We start from the raw sequence: 23,611 nt of genomic DNA, 5'->3' as shown, positions 1-23,611 counted from the left end.
ATATGGTTGAGTCGGCCCTGATTTTATCTAATTTCCAAGAAGAAGAATTTGAGAAAGAAAATTTTTACGTGTTTAATTTGTAAAATGAGGAAATTAACTATGAAAAACAAACAAGGTTTGGATGTTTCATGTTGACTTTTTAATCAGTTCGGTTTTTAATCAAATTTACCATGTTAGTGAATAAAAGCACTACTTTCTTGAAAACATAAAAATATATTAATGTTAATCGCTCTAAGGTAGAACATGTTTTCATAACCACACGAACAAAATTATAATAAGTCTTTTATATTTATTACTTTGCGTGTATAGTTGTTATTCACGCCATTCCATAGAGCGGCTCTAAGATAGTCATAGTCTAATGTTAATAGTCTCTAGAAAGAAAAGTTTGAATCTTCTAGATTCAAAAATGTTTGTTCTATATTATTCACGTCAAAGTTTCAAAGTTCTAACATGTGTGACTATAATAGTTTAAAACCGGATTAATAGGATTCAAAATGGCTATATATATATATATATATATATATATATATATATATATATATATATATATATATTTAAATTTTCAAATAAAGGAATGAAAGTCTTTCTCACTGGATTAGTTAAAATTATTACGCAAGTGATTGACTAACAACAGAAGATTCTATTCCATGTCGATTCTTATAATAATTGTAAACCCTTCCCTGCAATTGCAAGTCGCAATTAAAAACTTTCTATGGATTCTATGGCTCTCTCTTGTCTTATCTTGCTCTGTTTTCCACTGCTGCCATTTTTATCTGCTGCCAACAACATAACATTGGGTTCATCTCTCTCCAGCACCAATAAAAATTCTTCATGGCTTTCACCTTCACGGGATTTTGCTTTCGGATTTCGCCAACTCAACGACAATTCGGACCTCTTCTTGCTTGCCATTTGGTTCAACAAAATACCTCAAAGAACCATCGTTTGGCATGCCAATGGAGACAACCCAGCTCCCAGAGGATCAACTCTAGAACTTACTGCCACCGGCCTTCTACTTAAAGATCCTGGAGGCCAAGCAATATGGGATGGAAAGCCCGACAAAAATGTATCAGACGCTGCTATGCTTGATACAGGTAATTTTGTGCTTAGAGCCTCCGGTAACAATTCCGATTACGCTTGGCAGAGTTTTAAAAGTCCAACAGACACCATCTTGCCTACCCAAATATTAGATTTGGGTAGCGTGTTGGTTTCCAGGCTTACAGAAACCAACTTCTCCAAAGGCAGGTTTGAGCTCCATTTTTCAAATGGAAGCCTTGAGTTCATTCCTGTGGCCTGGCCAAGCCGATTCCAATACAAAAGTTATTATACCAGTAATACTTACAGCTCTAATTCTTCTGAGTCTGGTCATCAGCTGGTTTTCAATGAATCAGCTGAAATTTACATAGTGAAAAATGATGGTCAAATTGTTCAATTGCCTCTGTGGTCGAAACTAATTCCTAGAACAGATCATTATTTTCGAGCAACATTGGAATTTGATGGAGTTCTCGCAGAATATGCTCATCCAAAGAATTCTTCTACTAACCAAAGCTGGTTTCCTACACGAACCCTTCCGGATGCCATGTGTAGAAGATTAATTAAAGAAATTGGGAGTGGCACTTGCGGCTTCAATAGCTATTGCTCACTTCGGAATGGGAGACCTTTTTGTGACTGCCCACCTGGGCATGTACTTGTGGATCCTAATTACAGATATAGGGGCTGCAAGCCGAATTTCTGGCAAGGCTGTGGTCCAGATGATGGATCAATAAATGCACAAGAGTTGTATGAAATAAGGGAATTCAATAATGTGGAGTGGCCTTTGGGAGATTATGAAAGGTTGGAACCTTCTAATCAAACAGAGTGTGAAACATCTTGCTTGCAGGATTGCTTGTGTGCTGTTGCCATATATGATGGTAATAGCTGTAGGAAGAAGAAATTGCCACTCTCTAATGGGTGGTTACGGGACACCGGATTTTCAAAAGTTCTTTTCAAAGTGAGGAAAGGAGATTTTCCTGGTTTTTCTGACAATTCCGGTAGTAAAAAGGGAAGAGGACCATTATTCTTATTAGGAGCTTTCCTGCTAGGCGGTTCAATATTGTGCAATGCCTTTCTGCTGCTAGCAATACTTATTTTCTTTAAGTGGCGCAGGAGAAAGTATGAAAATAATGTCCAAGATTCAACCACTTCCGAAACAAATCTGCGTTTCTTTTCCTATGACGAACTTAAAGACGCAACAGATGGGTTCAAAGAAGAACTGGGCAGGGGTTCTTTTGGCATAGTTTACAAAGGAGTCCTCAAAACTGCTTCAGGAACTGCTATAGCTGTCAAGAAACTGGACAGGTTAGCTCAAGAAAGGGAAAGGGAATTCAAATCTGAAGTGAGTGCGATTGGGAGAACTCATCACAAGCATCTAGTCCAGTTACTTGGATTCTGTGATGAAGCTCTCAACCGGCTTTTAGTATACGAATTCATGGGCAATGGCACTCTGGCAAACTTAATATTTGCAATTCCAAAACCTGACTGGAATCTCCGAATTCGGATTTCCCTGGAAATTGCAAGAGGGCTTGCGTACTTGCATGAAGAGTGCAATGTGCCCATCATTCACTGTGATATAAAGCCTCAAAACATACTTCTGGATCACTTTTTCAGCGCAAAGATTTCTGACTTTGGATTATCCAAGTTGTTATTCTCTGATCAGTCTCGAACACATACCATGATCAGAGGAACTCGAGGATATGTGGCTCCAGAATGGTTCAAGAATGTACCTGTCTCAGCCAAAGTGGATGTTTACAGTTTTGGTGTTATGTTACTGGAAATCATTTGCTGTCGGAGAAGTGTGGAGATGGAGTTGGAGGAAGAAAGCAGAGCAATATTGACAGATTGGGCTTATGACTGCTATGTTGAAGGAAGACTAGATGTTTTGATAGACAGTGATGAAGCTGCAATGGCTGACAGATCAAGGCTGCATAAATGGTTGATGATAGCAATGTGGTGTATTCAAGAAGATCCATCAAAAAGGCCTACAATGAAGGTGGTCTTGCAAATGTTAGAAGGTCTGTTGGATGTTCCTAATCCCCCAGGCCCTTCTTCTTTCAGCATTGCAGGTACCGGAAGTTGAAGCTACCAGCGAGTCAATTTCCCTGTTACCTATTAGGGATTGTCACTTATAGTTATCACCTTCAAATACCTATGTAAACTGTGATTTGTTCTATAGTTGTTTAGGGTGAAACAGAAAGTTTCTTTCTTTCACCCTCTTCCATTTGATTCTGACAATGTGCCGCTCTCTTTTAATCACGAAAGAGGGTATCTGCACAGGAAATATTCAAAGAAGTTTTCCTTTACTCAACGTCAATTTTCACTTTAACAACAAATCATCCTCTTATAGTCAATAGCTAACAATTTCATTTGTGTTATTAGTGGATAAAGTCCCTGCACAATAATTTCAAATTTCCCTTAATAAGTCAAACGCACAAACTCCTTTATTAGAGAATACAGAATGTGTGCACACTTACATCAACAGATAAATCACGAATGGCAAAGGGTCATAGATTCGATTTAAACTCAAGAACTTGCCACGTTAATCATTTAATGGAAATCATTCTCTTTCTTCTGAATCAATTACTGAAGATTAGATAAAGACATACGCCTTTGACGTACTATTTCAACAATTTGGAGTCCATTTTAATTCATCAGCGAATCATGTTAAACAAATGCTAAGATAACTACCCTTATTAAATTATTAAACAAAACACTAATTACAGAATTCCAAAACATTAAAAACAAGTCATTTTCTTTCTTCGGATTCAATTAATGAAGATTAGATAAAAACATACGTCTTCAAAGTACTATTTCAGCAACCATTTTAATTAATCACCGAATCACGCAAAGCTAATGCTAAGATAATTTGATAAACAAAACAGTAATTACAGAATTCCAAACAACATAGCTGAGATGGCAATTTTGTAACTAACTTTGGCGCAGTTGGCTGCCACATCAGTTGTTCTTGTAACTATATTTTAACCACACACATATTTACATAATAGGTTTCTAGTAAAACTTTGCCGCGTTATTATTAGGATTTTGGTTCGACGGAAGCTAGATGTAAACTCTCTTTCTCAACCCATTTTCACTTTTCAGTAAACTCACTAGTTCTACTTATTTTCAACTGAAAACACATTACCTTTAATATAGGATAGATATAAATATGTTAACTAATACTTTTATATTTAAATTGATGACGCAAATTCTAGTTCTTAAATCAGTTATGTTTATGCTAAAATTTCGGCTTCAAAGAACGAAAGTATAGTTGTAATATGATACCATACTCGTAATTGTAGCTCTCAATAATCCTCAAATGCTTAAGTCAGATATCAGAAAAACAGAGTCTTTAAAGTAAATTTTAGATAATAAAATAAAGTAAAAAATACTCCTAGTCGGTTTGGACAAAATATGTTATAGCAAAGAGAAAAAATTATCTTCTCTCTTATCTCATTTTTTTGGGTAATTTGTGGGCGCTATATTGGGCGTGATTTTTCTTGCTCCTTCATTCTTAGAGAAGTGGTGCGAGTTTTAATTTGAATTTAATATTTGTCAATGCCCCACCGAAAAGGGCAGAAGAGAAAAAGAAGAAAGAAACAAAAGAGAAAGAAGAACAAGAAGAAAGAGGGAAGAAAAAAGAGATGCCGGGCCGAAGAAGGAAAAGATAAGAAAAATTAATAAATTAATAAAATAATAATAATAATTAAATATTAAATGAACAATAGCCAATTTTGGCTGTAAAAGGAGGCGTTCACCTCATTTGCATTCGTCCCAATTTTCAGTTTTTCTTCTTCATTTTCATTTAGAGAGTGTTTTAAAAAAATTAGTGATTTGAGAGTTTGGATGTATTGGGGTTTTGGGAAGTGAGCTAAAATACTACAATATTTGTAACTCATTTTCACTAATAAAATATTTTACTTCTGTCTGGACGTAGGCTAAAAGCCGAACCACGTAATTTCTGGTGTTCTTATGTGATTCTGTGTTTTATTATTTTTCAATTTCACTTTAGTTGCTTGTCTGCTACACCCATCAATTTACCAACAATATTGAGCTTAGCTTTGTGCAAGTCTTGGATGCTCTTGGGATACTGCTTTTTTCCATTCAATCACACATGTACTTCAAACAGTCATGATAATAGGCTGTCCATGTGGAAAGAAGTAAATGGATGAGACGCCATACTCCAAGAATGCAAAAAACCTTCTTACTTTGTTTAATATTATGGTTGGTAGTTATTAGACAAAAAAATAACATGTATTATATCTTAATTATGCACTTATGGATGTGCATGAAAAAAAATTATAAAATCTCAGCTTAGCATTGGATCTAAAATTTATTAGTTTTAGTTGTGGTTTAAGAGTTTATTAGAAAATGAGTTTGGGAAATTTGATGCTCTGTTTGGGCTGCAGCAGGGAACAATCAAAATAGCCTCATAGGAGTAGCTCAAAGCAATAAGCCAGCATACTTTGTGGATCTTTTGTGAAAGAAATAGAAATGGAGTTGTTTGGTTGCTGAGAAAATTTCTCAAAGAATGTTCTAGATTTCTTCTTTTTATTGCTTAAAACAAAATGTTACAATTACATTCAATTTATACTCACTGGTTGGGCATCATTATTGTAACTAATTCACAACTAGCTAAGATGATTAACATGAGCTAAGTTCCAGCTAAGTGTACACAATGAATTGAAGCAGACTTCAACAACTTATGCTGAGCAGGCAGCTAAGTTGTCACTTTGCTTACTATCATCTAACGTCGCAGACTTGTTAATCTTTCTCAGCTTTAGCTTTTCCTTCTTCTTCTCTGTACTGTGAGCTTCTTTTAACATTTTGCATTATCTTTGATGACAAGCACAGTTTTCTTTGAGAGGTAGCCGAAGATAAAACAATGTGTAATTAAAAATCTACCTTCAAGGCACGTTGTAATTGATTAGTTAAAATTAAAACATGCGAATGATAAAAAAAGTTAATAGATGAAATTTTAACATTAGGTGAACAACCGCGGGGGGGGGGGGACAAGACTTCGTGATGATGATGATGATGTCGGTCCATAGATTCGACGACGGACGTCTGCAGGAGAGAACTAAGATGACATGTTATATAAACAATAAAAGTAAAGACGATAGTCGTCTACATTTCAATAAAGAAAGGACAACTTTTCGAGACAAAATTGGTGAAATTATGAAGGCCGCCGATTCCTCTGCCTTGTGTATCTGGTATTATATTTACCCATTACCAAATTAAGAAGCTTGTTTTAATTGATGGATGTGAAGTTATTCTTTCTGTCAAGGTGCCGGGCAACATGGCGGTTTCGAGAAGTAGGTTCAGTTCATAAGCCATACAAGTGATTTCGGTTTTGTAAAATGATGATTTTAGTCATCAGAGCATCTGATGAAAGAGTTTTTTGGCTGCTGGCCACTTGTGCTATTGCGAAAGCATCAAAGAATATATATATATATATATATATATTCTACAAACAAAACTTGACAATATTTTCAGGGAGGAGTTGTATCATCGATGCTCAATAGTTTATTCCTCCGAATTCCTGCTCCGAATATAGCCTTGTTCAAGGTGCTTCATCTAGACAACTTTAAACTAGTAAGATTGTAGTTGCATCTAAAACATTATTAGGATGCGCATTAAATATGCATCAAAACTAGCTTTTGTTGTTCTTCTTTTTTCTTCTGTGGGTGTGGGAGGGGGGGGGGGCGCTCTGAAGAAAAGTTTATTGCAAAAAAAAATAAAATAATCTGATTCTATAAACTTGTAAATGAATCTTGGTCCGTAATCAATCTGGTTTCCTCACTAAAAAATCAAGAGGCCATAAATCCAATCAGTTTTGGATCCTCTCCTAATCTTTAATAAGAGATTTTGATACGGGGTAATTAAATAATTCTATGGATAAGATTAGATCTACTCTTAACTTTCTTAAATAATCAGGAAAACATACCATTTTTGCCTAACTAAAATTCTAAACTCACCATTTTGGGCTAATTAAAATTCTAAACTAACAAAAAAGTAAACTGCCGTTAATTTTTTTTTCCTCTAATCGTTCTTTTTTTCTCTTTTTCCTTTTCTTCAGTCGTTATTTTTACTTTTCTTTTGGATTCTCCTCTAAACTCTTTGAGTGAAAGATTTTGTAATTATATGTTTGGTAAATGAGAAAATTAAAGAGAAAGTGAAAGAAAGTTATGGAGAGAAAGAGAGTAGAAGAATCTGGAACTTGTATCCATTCCAATCAAGAGTTACTAAATGATTACAGCTCTCATATTTATATACAATCAGAAATGCTTAACTGAAGTTTGTTATATCTGTCATACATGCTCACTCAGTTCGTTAGCTTCATTGCTGAGCTGGATAACTAATTTGTTCCACTTAAGCAAGAGCAGCAACGACATTTATCTGATGTCCTCATCAACACCATATTATCATACTCCGTAACATCCCCTCTCAAGCTGAACTATCCTGGATGGGCATTCAGCTTGCTACGAAGGTAGTGAAATTAGCCAAAAGTTAATGCCTTAGTAAGAACATCTGCAGTTTGGTCTTCACTAGGAATGAATTGAACATCAATTTATTTAGTTGTTACCTTATCCCTGATGAAGTGAATATCAAGTTCAACATGCTTAGTTTTAGCATGATAAACTGGATCGTAAGCTAATGCTATAGTAATCTGATCATCACACAACATTATAGGAGCTGTCGCTAGATTAATATGTAACTCACTAAGTAAAGACTGAATCCAAGTAACTTTAGCTGTAGCTTGAGCCAAAGCTCTGTATTCAGCTCCAGTACTTGACCTTGAGACAACTGATTGTTTCTTAGAAGACCAAGAAACCAAGTTTGGACCAAGATAGATAGCATAGCCAGCGATCATCTTTGTCACACGCCCAATCTGAATCACTGAAACAATTCATCTGCAGGGTGCCTCAGTGATAAAAATGTAAGCCAAAATCAATTGTTCCCTTCAAATATCTTAGAAGCCTCTTACAAGCCTCCCAATGTTCTGCTGTTGGTGAAGCTAAAAAATTTACTAAGCTTATTAACATAAGATGCTATCTCTGGTCTAGTGAGAGTAACATACTGTCATTTTGCGCCGAGAGTGCAAAGAGCATGCCGATGTGTTTTTCTGAGCTTGGCCTTGGACGCGGGCTGGGTTTTGCCGAACGAAGCTCAGGATAAACTGTTCAAAGTGCATACAACATTCCTGTTACACCCATCGTGCGAATAAGGTACCACCCTGACTTAACTGCAAAATCTAGGTGTTTTAAAAGCATACACACCAACTGTTATTGATTTTTTTGGTCAATGTCCAACTCTCAATCATAAAAAGTCATCGGTGCTCCATCTAGTGTATACACTCTTCAATAATTTTTTTTCAAATGTGTAGTGTGTACCTCTCAAGTCGCAGCCAATACTCTGGAATGGTGAGTAGTGCTCAGTTACTTATAAAAGAATAGATACACAAAGTAAAATGTACACATGAAAAAAAAAATGTAATGGTAGAGAGTAATCAGACTTCTCCTTTGCCAAACATCAATTTTCACTTGCTTTGCTGATAGATCATTCGACTATACTTACATGTAAGCATTTCATTTGCAGCAGATGATGATAAATTCACAGCACAACTATTTCAAACATAACCGAGAATTTCCTTGATATATGAAGGGAGAAATTAGCAAAATATGGACAAATTTTATTTCAACAGGTAAAATGATGAATAGCAAAAGTCGTGGATAGGGTTGACAAATTAAGGGCTTGGGCTGAACTTTTTTAAGCCCATGTCTATGCCCGTTAGATAAGAAGTGTAAGGATTGGGCCTGGTCTGGACTTGAACTTTTACTTATTTTTTTCAAAATTTTTTTAAATTGTTGTAAATTTGAAAAGAGTTAATAATAATCAAGTTGTTATAATTAATAATAATGAATTAAAAAATATTTCAAAATAATATAATAAATAAAGGAAATAAAAAATTTATAGATTTAATTTTTTAATATTGAATTCTCTAATTCAAACACTCTGTTAATTAATTAATACTTAAAAGAGAGTTTAATATTATAATTTTAAGTTTTTTTATTCATTATTGATATATAAATTAGGAATTTAAGCTTGCTTTTTATAATTTTCTATTATTTTTTAAATTTAAATTTATTATTCTAATTTATAAATTTATTTATTTTTTAAATAGAGAGTTTGGGCTTGACTCGGGTTTTTTTTTTTTAACCCTTGTCTATGCCCTCATGTGCGAAGCTTGCACCAAAGCCAGTGAGAATGGGCCAGGCCGGCCCAAACTTGGGCTGGCCCAGGCTTTTTTGCCATCCGTAGTTGTGAATTATTCCAGTTCGATGACTAAATTTAAAATAATATTATACTTACAAAATTGAGAATAATTTGTGATCATTAAATTTACATTAATATTATACTTACATAGTTGAGAATAGTTTGGGAATCATGTTCATGTCCAAACATTTGGACTTCATAATATATAATTGTCAAATTTCTCGTCACATTTTCAGTTGCATTGTACCTCTACCCTCACAAGTCCCTAACTCATATTAAATATATCTTCCTTAAACTTAACTTTGTGATCTCTTGCATTCAATGCTAAGAGTTAAGTCAACTAGGCTATCCTTTGAGAATAAATCTCACATAATTTAGAATAAATTGTATAATCCCAATTATTTAAGTGCAATAATACTCTTTAGGGCAAAAAGCTCGTTTAATCACTATATTTTAATATTAGTATCCGTTTAGTTCTTATATTTTAAAAATAACTCAAAGCATCCATACTATTAAATTATTGACACCCTTGCCATTACCTTTTGTTCCTTTTGACTTATTTTTATAATATTACCCTATTACAATAACATTTCTTTTTTTAGACATTATTAAAAGAAAAAAAATAAATTACCAGTTTAACACCAAAAATAAAATAAAAATAATATATATATATATTAATTTTTATGGAACACTTTGCTGAGGATTTAAAATATTAAATTTTCTAAAAAAATGATAATTTAATTTTTTAAAATATTATTATTTTTGGATACACATGAGCTTCCACAAAAATTAATATATATCTTTTTGGTTTTTATTTTATTTTTGGGTTTAGTTTGATAATCTAATTTTTTATTAATATCCAAAAAAAATTATTGTAAAAGTGTAATATTGTAAAAGTAAGGTAAAAAGAATAAAAAATAATAGCACGAGTGTCAATATTTAACAACATAAATGTTTTGAGATGTTCTTAAAAATATAAGAACTAAATGGATACTAACCTCAAAATATATAAACTAAACAAACTTTTATACCCTTACTTTTTACATTGTCAACCGCTCCTTAGTCCTTGTAAAGTCAAGGTTCAAGACTTTTTATGGGGTTATGGAATATATAGAGTACAGTATAGAAGTGGCACCATGTCCCTAATTGACGAGGATTCTTTTTCAACTCCAGTTGGCGTCCCATAATAGCAGTCTTTCTCCATCACTTTGTTTTATTTTGTCAGATTAGATGAACTTTTGGTCGTGATGTGCAGCCAACGACTTTTGACTTGATAATCTTTCCGTATAATCTCGATTGGTTGGAGTCCATTTCAATTACTCACGGAATCACGCTGAACTCGGGCTGTGTGATGATTTAATAATCATGGCGGTAGCAGCCATTTATCACCCTTGACCCGATAGTTTTATCCAATTTCCTGGAAGAAGACTTCGAGAAAGAAAAATTTTATGTGTTTAATTTGTAAAACGAGGAAATTAACTCCGAAAAACGAACAAGGTTTAGATGTTTCATGTTGACATTTTAATCAGTTCGGTTTTTAATCAAATTTACCACGTTAGTGAATAAAAGTATTAATTTCTTGAAAACATAAAAATATATTAATGTTAATCTTTAAGATAGAACATCAATTCATAACTATAGGAACAAAATTATAATAAGTTTATTATTATTTATTATTCTGCGTGTATAATTGTTATTCATGCCATACCATAGAGCGGCTCTAAAATAACCATAGTCTAATGTTAATAGTCTCCGAAAAGAAAAGTTTGAATCTTCTAGATTAAAAAATGTTTGTTTAATATTATTCACGTTAAAGTTTCAAAGTTCTAACATGTGAGTATAATATATATATATATATATATATATATGTTTAAATTTTCAAATAAAGGAATGAAAGTCTTTCTCACTGGATTAGTTAAAATTATTAAGCAAGTGATTGACTAAAAACAGAAGATTCTATTCCATGTCGATTCTTATAATAATTGTAAGCCCTTCCCCGCAATTGCAAGTCGCAATTAAAAATTTTCTATGGATTCTTTGGCTCTCTCTTGTCTTATCTTGCTTTCTCTTCCACTGCTACCATTTTTATCCGCTGCCAACATACCTTTGGGTTCAACTCTATCAAGCACCAGCAACAACTCTTCATGGATTTCACCTTCAAGGGATTTTGCTTTCGGATTTCGCCAACTAAACAACAGTTCGGATCTTTTCTTGCTTGCCATTTGGTTCAACAAAATACCTGAAAGAACCATCATTTGGCATGCCAATGAAGACAACCACCCAGTCCTAGCTCCCAGAGGATCAACACTTGAACTTACTGCCACCGGTCTTCTGCTTAAAGATCCTGGAGGCCAAGCAATATGGGATGAAAAGCCCAACAAAATTGTATCAGATGCTGCCATGCTTGATACAGGTAATTTTGTGCTTATAGCCTCCGGTAACCATTCCGATTATGCTTGGCAGAGTTTTAAAAGTCCAACAGACACCATCTTGCCTACCCAAATATTGGATTTGGGTAGCGTGTTGGTTTCTAGGCTTACAGAAACCAACTTGTCCAAAGGCAGGTTTGAGCTCCATTTTTCAAATGGAAGCCTTGAGTTCATTCCTGTGGCCTGGCCAAGCCGATTCCAATACAAAAGTTATTATACCAGTAATACTTCCAGCGCTAATTCTTCTGAGTCTGGTCATCAGCTGGTATTCAATGAATCAGCTGATATTTACATAGTGAAAAATAATGGTCAAATTGTCCAATTGCCTTTGTGGGCCCAACTAAGTCCTAGAGCAGATCATTATTTTCGAGCAACATTGGACTTTGATGGAGTTTTCGCAGAATATGCTCATTCAAAGAATTCTTCTACTAACCAAGGCTGGTTTCCTACACGAACCCTTCCGGATTCCATGTGTACAAGATTAGCTACTGACATTGGGAGTGGCATTTGCGGCTTCAATAGCTATTGCTCACTTCAGAATGGGAGACCTTTTTGTGACTGCCCACCTGGGTATGTACTTGTGGATCCTAATAACAGATTCAGGGGCTGCAAGCCGAATTTCTGGCAAGGCTTTGGTCCAGATGATGGATCAAGAAATGCACAAGAGTTGTATGAAATAAGGGAATTCAATAATGTGGACTGGCCTTTAGGAGATTATGAAAGGTTGGAACCTTCTAATCAAACAGAGTGTGAAATATCTTGCTTGCAGGATTGCTCGTGTGCTGTTGCCATATATGATGGTAATAGATGTTGGAAGAAGAAATTGCCACTCTCTAATGGGTGGTTACGGGACACCGAATTTTCAAAAGTTCTTTTCAAAGTGAGGAAAGGAGATTTTCCTGCTTTTTCTGACAATTCCGGTAGTAAAAAGGAAAGAGGACCATTATTCTTATTAGGAGCTTTCCTGCTAGGCGGTTCTATATTGTGCAATGCCTTTCTGCTGCTAGCAATACTCATTTTCTTCAAGTGGCGCAGGAGAAAGTATGAAAATAATGTCCAAGATTCAACCACTTCCGCAACAAATCTGCGTTTCTTTTCCTATGACGAACTTAAAGACGCAACAGATGGGTTCAAGGAAGAACTGGGCAGGGGTTCTTTTGGCATAGTTTACAAAGGAGTCCTCAAAACTGCTTCAGGAAATGCTATAGCTGTCAAGAAACTGGACAGGTTAGCTCAAGAAAGGGAAAGGGAATTCAAATCTGAAGTGAGTGCAATTGGGAGAACTCATCACAAGAATCTAGTCCAGTTACTTGGATTCTGTGATGAAGCTCTCAACCGGCTTTTAGTATACGAATTCATGGGCAATGGCACTCTGGCAAACTTAATATTTGCAATTCCAAAACCTGACTGGAATCTCCGAGTTCGGATTTCCCTGGAAATTGCAAGAGGGCTTGTGTACTTGCATGAAGGGTGCAATGTGCCCATCATCCACTGTGATATAAAGCCTCAAAACATACTTCTGGATCACTATTTCAGCCCAAAAATTTCTGACTTTGGATTATCCAAGTTGTTACTCTCTGATCACTCTCGAACACATACCATGATCAGAGGAACTCGAGGATATGTGGCTCCAGAATGGTTGAAGAATGCACCTGTCTCAGCTAAAGTGGATGTTTACAGTTTTGGTGTTATGTTACTGGAAATCATTTGCTGTCGGAGAAGTGTGGAGATGGAGTTGGAGGAAGAAAGCAGAGCAATATTGACAGATTGGGCTTATGACTGCTATGTTGAAGGAAGACTAGATGCTTTGATAGACAGTGATGAAGCTGCAATGGCTGACAGATCAAGGCTGCATAAATGGCTGATGATAGCAATGTGGTGCATCCAAGAAGATCCATCAAAAAGGCCTACAATGAAGGTGGTCATGCAAATGTTAGAAGGTCTATTGGAAGTTCCTAATCCTCCATGGTCTTCTTCTTTCAGCATTGCAGTTACTGAAAGCTGAAGCTGCTAGCGAGTCAATTTCACTGTTACCTATTAGGGATTGTTATTCATATTTATCAACTTCAAATACCTACGTAAACTGCAATTTGTTCTATTGTTATTTAGTGTGAAATAGAAAGTTTCTTTCTTTCACCCTGGAACAACTTTCTGAAAAAAATTTAGTTCCTTTTAATTATCAAATTTTCAATAAGATTTTTTTTCCATGTTTATCTCCCAACTAACATATTAAGAAGAGTCTTCGGTGCTCTAATGTTTACACCCTCTTTCATTTGATTCTTACCACGTGCCGCTCTCATCTAATAAAAAAAGAGGGTATCTACACTGGAAATATTCAAGAATTTTTCCTTTACCCAACCTCAATTTTCACTTAAACAATAAATCACCCTCTTATAGTTGATAGCTAACAATTTCATTTGCATCATCAGTGGACGAAGTCCCTGCACAACAATTTCAAATTTCCCTGAATAGGTCAAAGGAGGAAATTAATAGCCAAAACAGAAACTCCTTTATTAGAGAACACAGAATCTGGACTCACTTATATCAACAGATAAATCATGAATGGCGAAGGGTCGTAGAGTTAAACTCAAGAACATGCCAAGTTAATCATTTAATGGGAATGATTCTCCTTCTTCTGATTCAATTAATGAAGATTAGATAAAGACATACGTCTTTGACGTACTATTTCAACAATTTGGAGTCAATTTTAATTAATCACCGAATCATGCAGAGCTAATGCTAAGATAATTTGATAAACAAAGCTGTAATTACAGAATTCCAAACAACATAGCTGAGCTGGCAATTTTGTAACTAACTTTGGCGCAGTTGGCTGCCACATCAGCTGTTCTTGTAACTGTATTTTAACCGCACACATATATATCAGGTTCTTAGTAAAACTTTGTCGCGTTAGTACTAGGATTTTGGTTTCGACGGAAGCTAGATGTAAGCTCTCTTTCTGAACCCATTGTCACTAATTCTACTTATTTTCAACTGAAAACACATTAGTTTTAATATAGGGTAGATATAAATATGTTAACTTAAATTTTTTATTTAAATTGATGACGCAGGTTCTTGTTCTTAAATCAATTATGTTGATGCTAAATTTCGGCTTCAGAGAACAAAATTATAGTTGTAATATGATACCACAATTGTAATAGTTGTAACTGTAAAGGGTGCTTGTAGCTCGCAATAATCCTCAAATGCTCAAGTTGGAGGACAGAGATACAAAGTCTTTAATGTAAATTTTAGATATAAAATAAAGTGAAAAAATGATCTTAATCGATTTGGCAGAAAATGTTGTAGCAAAGAGAACAAATCATCGTCTCTCTTTTCTCATTTTTTGGGTAATTTGTGGGCACTATATTAGGAGTGATATTTCTTACTCCTTCATTCTCAGGAAGTGCTGCGAGTTTTGATTTAAGTTCAATGTTGAGCTTAGCCTTATACAAGTCATGGATACTCTTGGAGTACTGCTTTTTTTTTTTTTCCCCATTCAATCAGGTGTATGCTTAACCAATCCTGATAATAGGCATACCCACGTGGCAAGAATTGAATGGATAAAACACAATACTCTAAGAACACCAAAAATCTTTTTGCTTTATTTAATGTTGTGATTGATAGTTATTAAACAAAAAGTAACATGTACTAAATTTTAATTATACATTTATGGATGTGCATAAAAAAAATTATAAAAAGCTCAACTTAGCACTGGATCCAAATTTATTAATTTTTAGTTGTTGTTTAGTAGTTTATTAGATAATGAGTTTGGGAAATTTTGATAATATGCTTGAGAGGCAACTGGGAACAATCAAAATAGCCTCATAGGAGCACCTCAAATCATTAAGCCAGCATACTTCGTGGATCTTTTGCATTTTCTTTGATTACAAGCACAATTTTCTGGAAGAGGTAGCCAAAGATAAAACAACATGAAGGGATGGCAATGGGTTAGGTAAGCCCGAGTACCCGATTATATAAATAAAGGGCCCAAGCCTGGCAAAAAATCTGATTGTTTCACCTTCAACCCGACCTGAATCGGGTCAGAGTGGGGCTCGGCCAGACCAAATGTTTTTTCAAAATTTTTTTAGTATTTAAATAATTTAAATCTACCTCTCTTAATATATTAAAATTTAAAACTTTTTAAAAGTAATTTAAACATAAAAATTACTCAACATATGAACCATAAATTATATAAATAATTAAACATAAAAAATCATGTCTAATTCAAAATAAACTGAATTTACAATTACAAATAATAACTTACAAGAAAACACAGATAGATACAAAATACATTGACCCTTAATAAGATCAAATGCCTAATCAACTTTATCTAAACTTAAGTTGTTCAACAATAATCCCCCAAGGAAAATGAGATCAAAAGCATCGAAAACAAATGCAAATAAGGGCAAAAAATGTCAATTGACGTTAAGGGCAACAATTAACATGGATTGCTATGGTTAAATATGTTGAAAAGTCATTGGCGGTGCATGCAATTGGCAAAAATGGCGGTGCATGCAATTGATGAACTTGCATTCAAATTGAAAAGAAAAACATATGCATGCATTCAAAAAAATGGGAGCCAAATTTGTTGACAAATTTTGGAATTGGTGCAATTTAGGTGCCTAATTGTTTTTGAAAAAATTGTTGAAGTTAGTGTAATAGTGCACCCCATTTTCCCTATGAATAGAGGGGTGGTTCTTCATTTGTTTTATCATCCCAATTGAGAGAATTGAGAGCAATTGCAAGTGAAGTAATTTGAGAGATTTGAGAGAGCTTTTACTTGAGTGTTTTAGTGAGAATTCAATTGAGTGTATTGGGTTGTGGGTTTTGAGAGTTTTTTTTCCACTTTTGTAAATTCTCATTTGTTAGTAAGATTATCTTCTAATCTTTATCCGTTGATGTATGTTTTATGTTGAACCACATAAATTATTATGTTCTATTTTCTTTGCATTTATTTGTCACATTTATATTTATCCAAAAGTCACAGTCACCAGAATATTAGTAATTGCTCAACTTGCGCTTCCGCAACAAAATACAAGAAAAAAGTACAAAATGTGTAGTATAAACACTACAGAACTAAAGTTGCACTGCTATAATTTGCTCATTCACTTGAATAAGACATGCTATTACAAATAATAGAACCCAATACAAGCATCAGGCACCTACAATGAAATTTCCAATCAACATAAATAATCTCTATGATCATGTAACCTTCATTAGCAAACGTTTACATCAGTAGTGTGATGCAACTAAAATTTAACTCAAAGCTGGTACCTTTCGCAGGGACAAATGAAGTGCAAACATTACACATCTATACCTAAACGAAGCGGTGCCAGTGATAGAAAACTCTCGTGCACGGCTATTATGGCGGTGATGTGGGCCGCCGTGATTGGTTAGTTGGTTGATTTTGGTGGCTAGTTGGCTGGTGGTGGCGCGGCTGTCGTGGCGTGAGTTTGTGCCGCCATTGGCTGTGCTTAGTGACGATTGGTGTGGGCCATGTGGTCGAACTGATGCCGCGGTAGAGGCTTGGAGTTGAAGCAGTGGCTTTAAGTCTTTGGCGACTTCTTTATATGTTATGGTTTTTTTTTTTTTGTGTTTTAGAATAAGAAATGTGTTCGTGTGTGACTGTGCGAATGTGTTATGTGTGTCACGTGTGCAGCATGTGTGTTTTTTTTAATCTTTAAGTGTTTGGGTCGGGTCAGGTCGGATCGGATAAGGCCCGAGTCCTAACCCGATATGATCGGGCTTTAATTTTAAGTCCGAACTTAACTTTGATCCTTAAATTTAAGTTGGGGTATGAAAATTAGGTCAATCAAAATAAAAATTGGATTAGATTTTATTGTCATCCCCAACAACGTGTAATTAAAAATCTACCTCTGAGCCCCGAGACACGTTATAATTAATTAATTAAAATTAAAACACGGTGTACAAAAGATAAAAAAAAATTAAATAGATGAAATTTTAACATCACGTGAAGAAAAGAGGTTAAAAATGAAAAAAAAAAGAGAGGACAAGACGTCCATTTTAAAATCAATCAGAAGAATTGTCGTAAATATGATGATGTCAGCGTATAGCATCGACGACAGGACGTCTACATGAAAGAATTAGAACGACACGTCATATAAATTATAAAAATAAAGACGATAGCTGTCTACGGTTTCGATAAAGAAACTTCAACTTTTCTGGGACAAAACTTGTGAAATTATGCGGGCCGCCGACCTCTCCGCCTTGTGTATCTGGTAGACTGGTATTATATTTACCCATTGCCAAATTAAGAAGCTTGTTTTAATTGATGGGTGAGAAGTTATTCTTTCTGCTGTCAAGGTCCCCGGCAAAATGGCAATATCGAGAGGTATGTTCAGTCCATAAGTCATACGGGTGATTGTCGGTTTTGTAAAATGATGATGTTAGTCATTAGAGCATATGATGAAAGAGTTCTTTTGCCGCTGGCCACTTACGCTATTGGGAAAGAATCAAAGAATATATATATATATATATATAGACAAGCTGCACACAAATCTTGACAACATTTTCAGGGAGGAGTAGTATCATCGATGCTCAATAGTTTATTCATCTGAATTCCTGCTCTGAATATAGCCTTGCTCAAGGTGTTTCATCTAGACAATTTTAAACTAGTAAGATTGTAATTGCATCTGAAACATTTTCAGTAAGCCTATTATATATGCCATTAAAGCTACCTTCCGTGTTTTTTTCAATTTTTCTTTGGTTGTTTTCTTTGGGAATGATCTGAAGAAAAGATCATTGCCAAAAATACCAGAATCTGATTCTATCAACTTCTTGTAAATGAATCTCGGTCCATAATCAATCTGGTTTCCTGACTGAAAAATCAACAGGCCATGAATCCAAAAGGCCAAGTTTCTCATCTGATTTGTGCAGGTGGGACCCACATATGCCTCAGTTAATTTCCTTTTTAAAGCTATCAGCGTGTGTACGAAAACTTTGGCAACAGTTCAATAACGTTCTAACTTTTAAAATAATTATGTTTAGAAATAATCAACCATTAAGAGATTATTTAAACATTTGATAAGATTTATTTGTACAAATATTGTAAGATTTAAAAGTAATTTAATAAATCTTACTGTTAAATTATTGTAAGAATGTAAATAAATAAATTAGACATAATGTTGAATAAGCTTTATTTACACATTTCTAAACATGTAGATAAAATATTTTTTACTGCTTGTATATAATAATTGAAAGCTAAAATAAATATTTTACATTATTAATTTATTCTTTCTCTCAATATAATTGGTAATAAAAATATTGTCTTCAAAGTTAATGATTTTATTTCCTAATTAATAAGAATAATTTTATTTTTTTTTATAATATATAGAACTAATCATCAAAATTTATTATAAGCTGAGGTGATCTTATCAAAAGTACTTTTTAAAAAAATTTATAAAACACTAAATTAACTTTTAAAATTTTAAAATCCCTTTTTAATCTCCCAAAAACAATCCCAAACGGCACTTAATTTAAAACTAATTGGAAATTCGGAATCGAGATGAATTAATGCTGTGATATCTACACTAATTGATTTAGCCATCATATAGAGAGGTGGCAACCATTCATAACCATTAACTTTGATGGTTGTATCAAATTTCCTGGAAGAAGACATGAAAATGAAAATTTTTGTTCTTTTCATTCATGTACGTATCATGAGCAATTCTCCGAAACAAACAAGATTACGTTGTTTCATGAATTAACTGTTCCATAAAGTGACTCAAGTGAACCACATTCTTCAATTGCAAATATCAAACACGTATACCATACGTCAAAATATCTATCCAACATTATTAAAGTCCATGTAATTGACTAACAACAAAACACCATCTTCTCATAGTAAATGCAAATGCAACCCCTCTTCGCAATTGCAGTAACAACCTACCATGGATTCTTTGGCCCTCTCTTGTCTTATCGTGCTTTCTCTTCCACTGCTACCATTTTTATCCGCTGCCAACATACCTTTGGGTTCAACTCTATCAAGCACCAGCAACAACTCTTCATGGATTTCACCTTCAACGGATTTTGCTTTCGGATTTCGCCAACTAAACAACAATTCAGATCTTTTCTTGCTTGCCATTTGGTTCAACAAAATACCTGAAAGAACCATCATTTGGCATGCCAATGAAGACAACCACCCAGAGGATCAACACTTGAGCTTACTGCCACCGACCTTCTGCTTAAAGATCTGGGAGGCCAAGCAATATGGGATGAAAAGCCCAACAAAATTGTATGAGATGCTGTCATGCTTGATACTGGTAATTTTGTGCTTATAGCCTCTGGTAACCATTCTGATTATGCTTGGCAGAGTTTTAAAAGTCCAACAAACACCATCTTGCCTACCCAAATATTGGATTTGGGTAGCGTGCTGGTTTCCAGGTTTACAGAAACCAACTTCTCCAAAGGCAGGTTTGAGCTCCATTTTTCAGATGGAAGCCTTCAACTAATTCCTGTGGCCTGGCCAACCCCATCCCAATACAAAAGTTAGTATACCAGCAATACTTACAACGCTAATTCTTCTGAGTCTGGTCACCAGCTGGTTTTTAATAAATCAGCTGACATATACATAGAAAATAATAATGGTCAAATTGTTCAATTGCCATAATGGTATCAACTATCTCATATTGCAGACCACTATTTTCGAGCAACATTGGACTTTGATGGAGTATTCACAGAATATGCTTATCCAAAGAATTCTGCTCCTAACCAAAGTTGGTTTACTATACAACGTCTTCCTAACAACATTTGCACTGCTACATCTGATGAGTTCGGTAGTGGTGCCTGTGGCTTCAATAGCTACTGCTTGCTTCAAAATGGGAGACGTTTTTGTGAATTCCCTCCAGAGTATTTATTTGTGGATCCAACTAACAGATTTAGTGGTTGCAAGCCAAATTACTGGCAAGGCTGTAGACCAGATGATGGATCTAGAAATGCAGAAGAGTTGTATGAAATAAAGGAACTTGCTGATGTAAATTGGCCGTTGGGAGATTATGAAATGTTAGAACTTTATAATCAAACAGAGTGTGAAACATCTTGTTTGCATGATTGCTTGTGTGTTGTTGCTGTGAAGCCATAGTTAATTATATTCTGTTATGGGCTTGCTGAAGTGGCTGGTGAGCTGGCATAAGTGGGATCCAAACGAGAGAGCAGTTAGTAATAATAGCCTGATTTGTTAAAGTGGATACACACGTGAGAAGCATACATATATAAGCTGTCTCTAAGCTAGCTTCAGAACCAAAGAGAAACACTTAAGCATTACAAAGAGGAAACGCTAATTGTAAAAGAGAGGTTTTAATCTGCAGTGAAAGTGTTCTTTGTAATCAGCCATTATTGTCAATAAAAGCTCCTGCCTTAGCTGGCATTTTACAGCCATGGATATAGGTTCCTCTGTGGAACTGAACCACGTTATTTTTTTGGTGTTCAACTGTTCTTGATGCTCTTGATTTCTTTCTTCTTATGTTTAAGTCTTAGTTGATTCTTTTCTTGAGTAAGTTACGGTATATTGCTCTGTCTTGCATAACAAATTAGTATCAGAGCTTGGTGTTGGTTGGGATTGAATACAAAAATGGCAAGCACTAGAGTTGATATTGAAAAGTTTAATGGAGATAATGACTTTTATCTCTAGAGCTTAAAGATGAGAGCAATTCTAATTCAACAAGGGCTTGACAGTGCCCTTGATGATGAAGAAGATCTAATGGCTAAGAAAGAAAGGGGAGAAGGTTCTTCAAGTCTTGGTGGAGACCAGAGAGTCATTAATAACAAGGCTCATAGCACGATTATTTTACATCTCTCTAATGAAGTCTTGAGAGAGATGTCAAAAGAAAGAACTGCATCTGGTTTGTGGGCCAAGCTTGAAGAAATGTTTCTGAAGAAATCATTAGCAAAGAGGCTGTACATGAAGAGGAGATTTTACACATTCTCGATGAAAGATGGAGTATCCATGAAAGACCACGTGGATGAGTTTAATAAACTCATTCTTGATCTTGAGAATGTCAACATAATTCTTGAAGATGAAGACAAGGTACTTATCATTCTCAGTTCCCTTCTAGAATCTTATGAACATTTTGTAGATACTCTCCTCTATGGAAGACAGACTCTCACGTTGAAAGATGTCAAAGATGCCTTGGAATCCAAGGATTTGAAGAAAATGGCAAAAGTGAAAGATCAGAGCAATGCAAAAGGCTTAATTGCCAGAGGAAAGCCAGAAAAGAAAAACAACAAGTAGAAGAAGAACAATAACCAGAAAGATAAAGTTGACAAAAGGAAGAAGAAGAGGAAGTGTTACTTTTGCCAAAAGGAAGGGCACTACATTAAGGATTGTTTCGAGAAAAAGAAACTAGAGGAACTGCAAAAGAACTCAAATGGGAAGGCTGCTGTAGCCTTTGAAGATAAAGGTGACTATGATGAAGCAGATGTCCTGGTGGCTGCAGAGAGGCACCCAACTGATAATGGGCTGGAGTATTGCAGCAAAGAGTTTAAAGATTTCTGTAAATCAAAGGGCATAGCAAGGCATAGAACAGTCACCTATACTCCACAGCAAAATGGGCTAGCAGAAAGAATAAATAGAACCTTAATAGAGAGGGTAAGATGTATGCTGTTGAATGCAAGTTTATTTAAAGGTTTTTGGGCTGAGGCAGTCACTACAGCTGCTTACTTGATTAACAGAAGTCCATCCTCAGCCCTAGGCTTCAAGACACCATAGGAGCTTTGGTTAGGGAAGCCACCAGACTTGAGTAATCTGAGAATTTTTGGGTGCCCAGCTTATGCTCATATAAAGCAAAGTAAGCTTGAACTAAGGGCTGTCAAAGGGTATTTTTTAGGTTATCCTGAGGGCATTAAGGGATATAAAATATGGACTCTCAATGGCAAACCATCCAGAATACTTATCAGCAGGGATATAACATTTGATGAAGAACAAATGCTTCAGTCAAAGGTAGAAACTGAGATTGAAGCTACTGAATCAGAAAAAGCAGAGAGAGTTGGACAGAAGGTGGAGCACTCTGACAGTTGTAAGACCTCTGAGGAGCCATCTGAACAATCCAAAGAAGAGAAGAAACTATTAGAATTGAAAACATACTAACTTGCTAGGGATAATGAGAGGAGAGTCATCACGATGCCAAAGAAATATGGCATAACTGACCTTATTTCCTATGCATTAACAGTAGCTGATGAAGTAAATGGTAGAGAGCCCTTGAGTTATAAAAAAACTATGTGCTGTGGTGATAAGATGAAATGGCATGCTGCAATGCAGGATGAAATAACCTCACTAAAGAAGAATAACGTTTGGATCTTAGTTGAAAAACCTCCTAACAAGAAACTAGTTGGCAGTAAGCGGATCTTCAAATTAAAGGCTGGAGCTTCAGAGAATGAACTACCAAGGCATAAGGCCAGACTTATGGCAAAGAGATTCACACAAAGAGAAGGAGTTGACTTCAATGAAATGTTCGCACATGTAGTCAAATACAGCTCCATTAGGTTGATGTTGGCCCTCTCTGCATATTATGACCTGGAGCTGGAGTAGATGGATGTTAAAACTGCTTTCTTACATGGCAGCCTTGATGAAGAAATTTTCATGGCACAGTCAGAAGGGTTCATTGAGAGAGGATCAGAGGATAAAGTGTGTTTGCTGAAAGAGCTTGTATGGCCTCAAGCAATCTCCAAGGTAATGATATCTAAAATTTGATGAGTTCATGCTAAACTATGGATATTACATAACCAAATTTGATAATTGTATGTATTATAAATTCATATCCTGTGATAGTGGCATTTACTTACATCTTTATGTTGATGACATGCTTATAGCATGTAAACAAAAAGGAAGAAATAGAAAAACTCAAAGTTGAACTCAGCACTGA

At 35.1% G+C, this 23,611-nt stretch overlaps 3 protein-coding genes across 3 annotated transcripts; all 3 read left to right on the top strand.

The window, feature by feature from the left end:
* The first annotated feature begins 712 nt into the window (after positions 1-712).
* Positions 713-3,358, top strand: LOC102617194 (G-type lectin S-receptor-like serine/threonine-protein kinase LECRK4). Its single transcript, XM_006477511.4, has one exon. The coding sequence runs from the start codon at positions 713-715 to the stop codon at positions 3,110-3,112; it is 2,400 nt and encodes a 799-aa protein (XP_006477574.3). The 3' UTR covers positions 3,113-3,358.
* A 7,976-nt stretch (positions 3,359-11,334) lies between these two features.
* On the top strand, positions 11,335-13,856 carry LOC102616888 (G-type lectin S-receptor-like serine/threonine-protein kinase LECRK3). The gene has a single exon (XM_052438499.1). It carries the CDS (start codon positions 11,335-11,337, stop codon positions 13,738-13,740), a length of 2,406 nt encoding a protein of 801 aa, XP_052294459.1. The 3' UTR covers positions 13,741-13,856.
* Positions 11,341-21,124, top strand: LOC107176784 (G-type lectin S-receptor-like serine/threonine-protein kinase LECRK3). The gene is made up of 3 exons (XM_052438759.1): positions 11,341-11,661; positions 19,968-20,239; positions 20,387-21,124. The coding sequence occupies exons 2-3, from the start codon at positions 20,002-20,004 to the stop codon at positions 20,830-20,832; spliced, it is 684 nt and encodes a 227-aa protein (XP_052294719.1). The 5' UTR covers positions 11,341-11,661; positions 19,968-20,001; the 3' UTR covers positions 20,833-21,124.
* The last annotated feature ends 2,487 nt before the right edge of the window (positions 21,125-23,611 follow it).

The sequence above is a fragment of the Citrus sinensis genome, chromosome 3 (assembly GCF_022201045.2).
Source record: "Citrus sinensis cultivar Valencia sweet orange chromosome 3, DVS_A1.0, whole genome shotgun sequence".
Classification (NCBI taxonomy): domain Eukaryota; kingdom Viridiplantae; phylum Streptophyta; class Magnoliopsida; order Sapindales; family Rutaceae; genus Citrus; species Citrus sinensis.
Note: the sequence above shows the minus strand (reverse complement) of the source record. Positions and strands in the feature narration are given on the sequence as shown.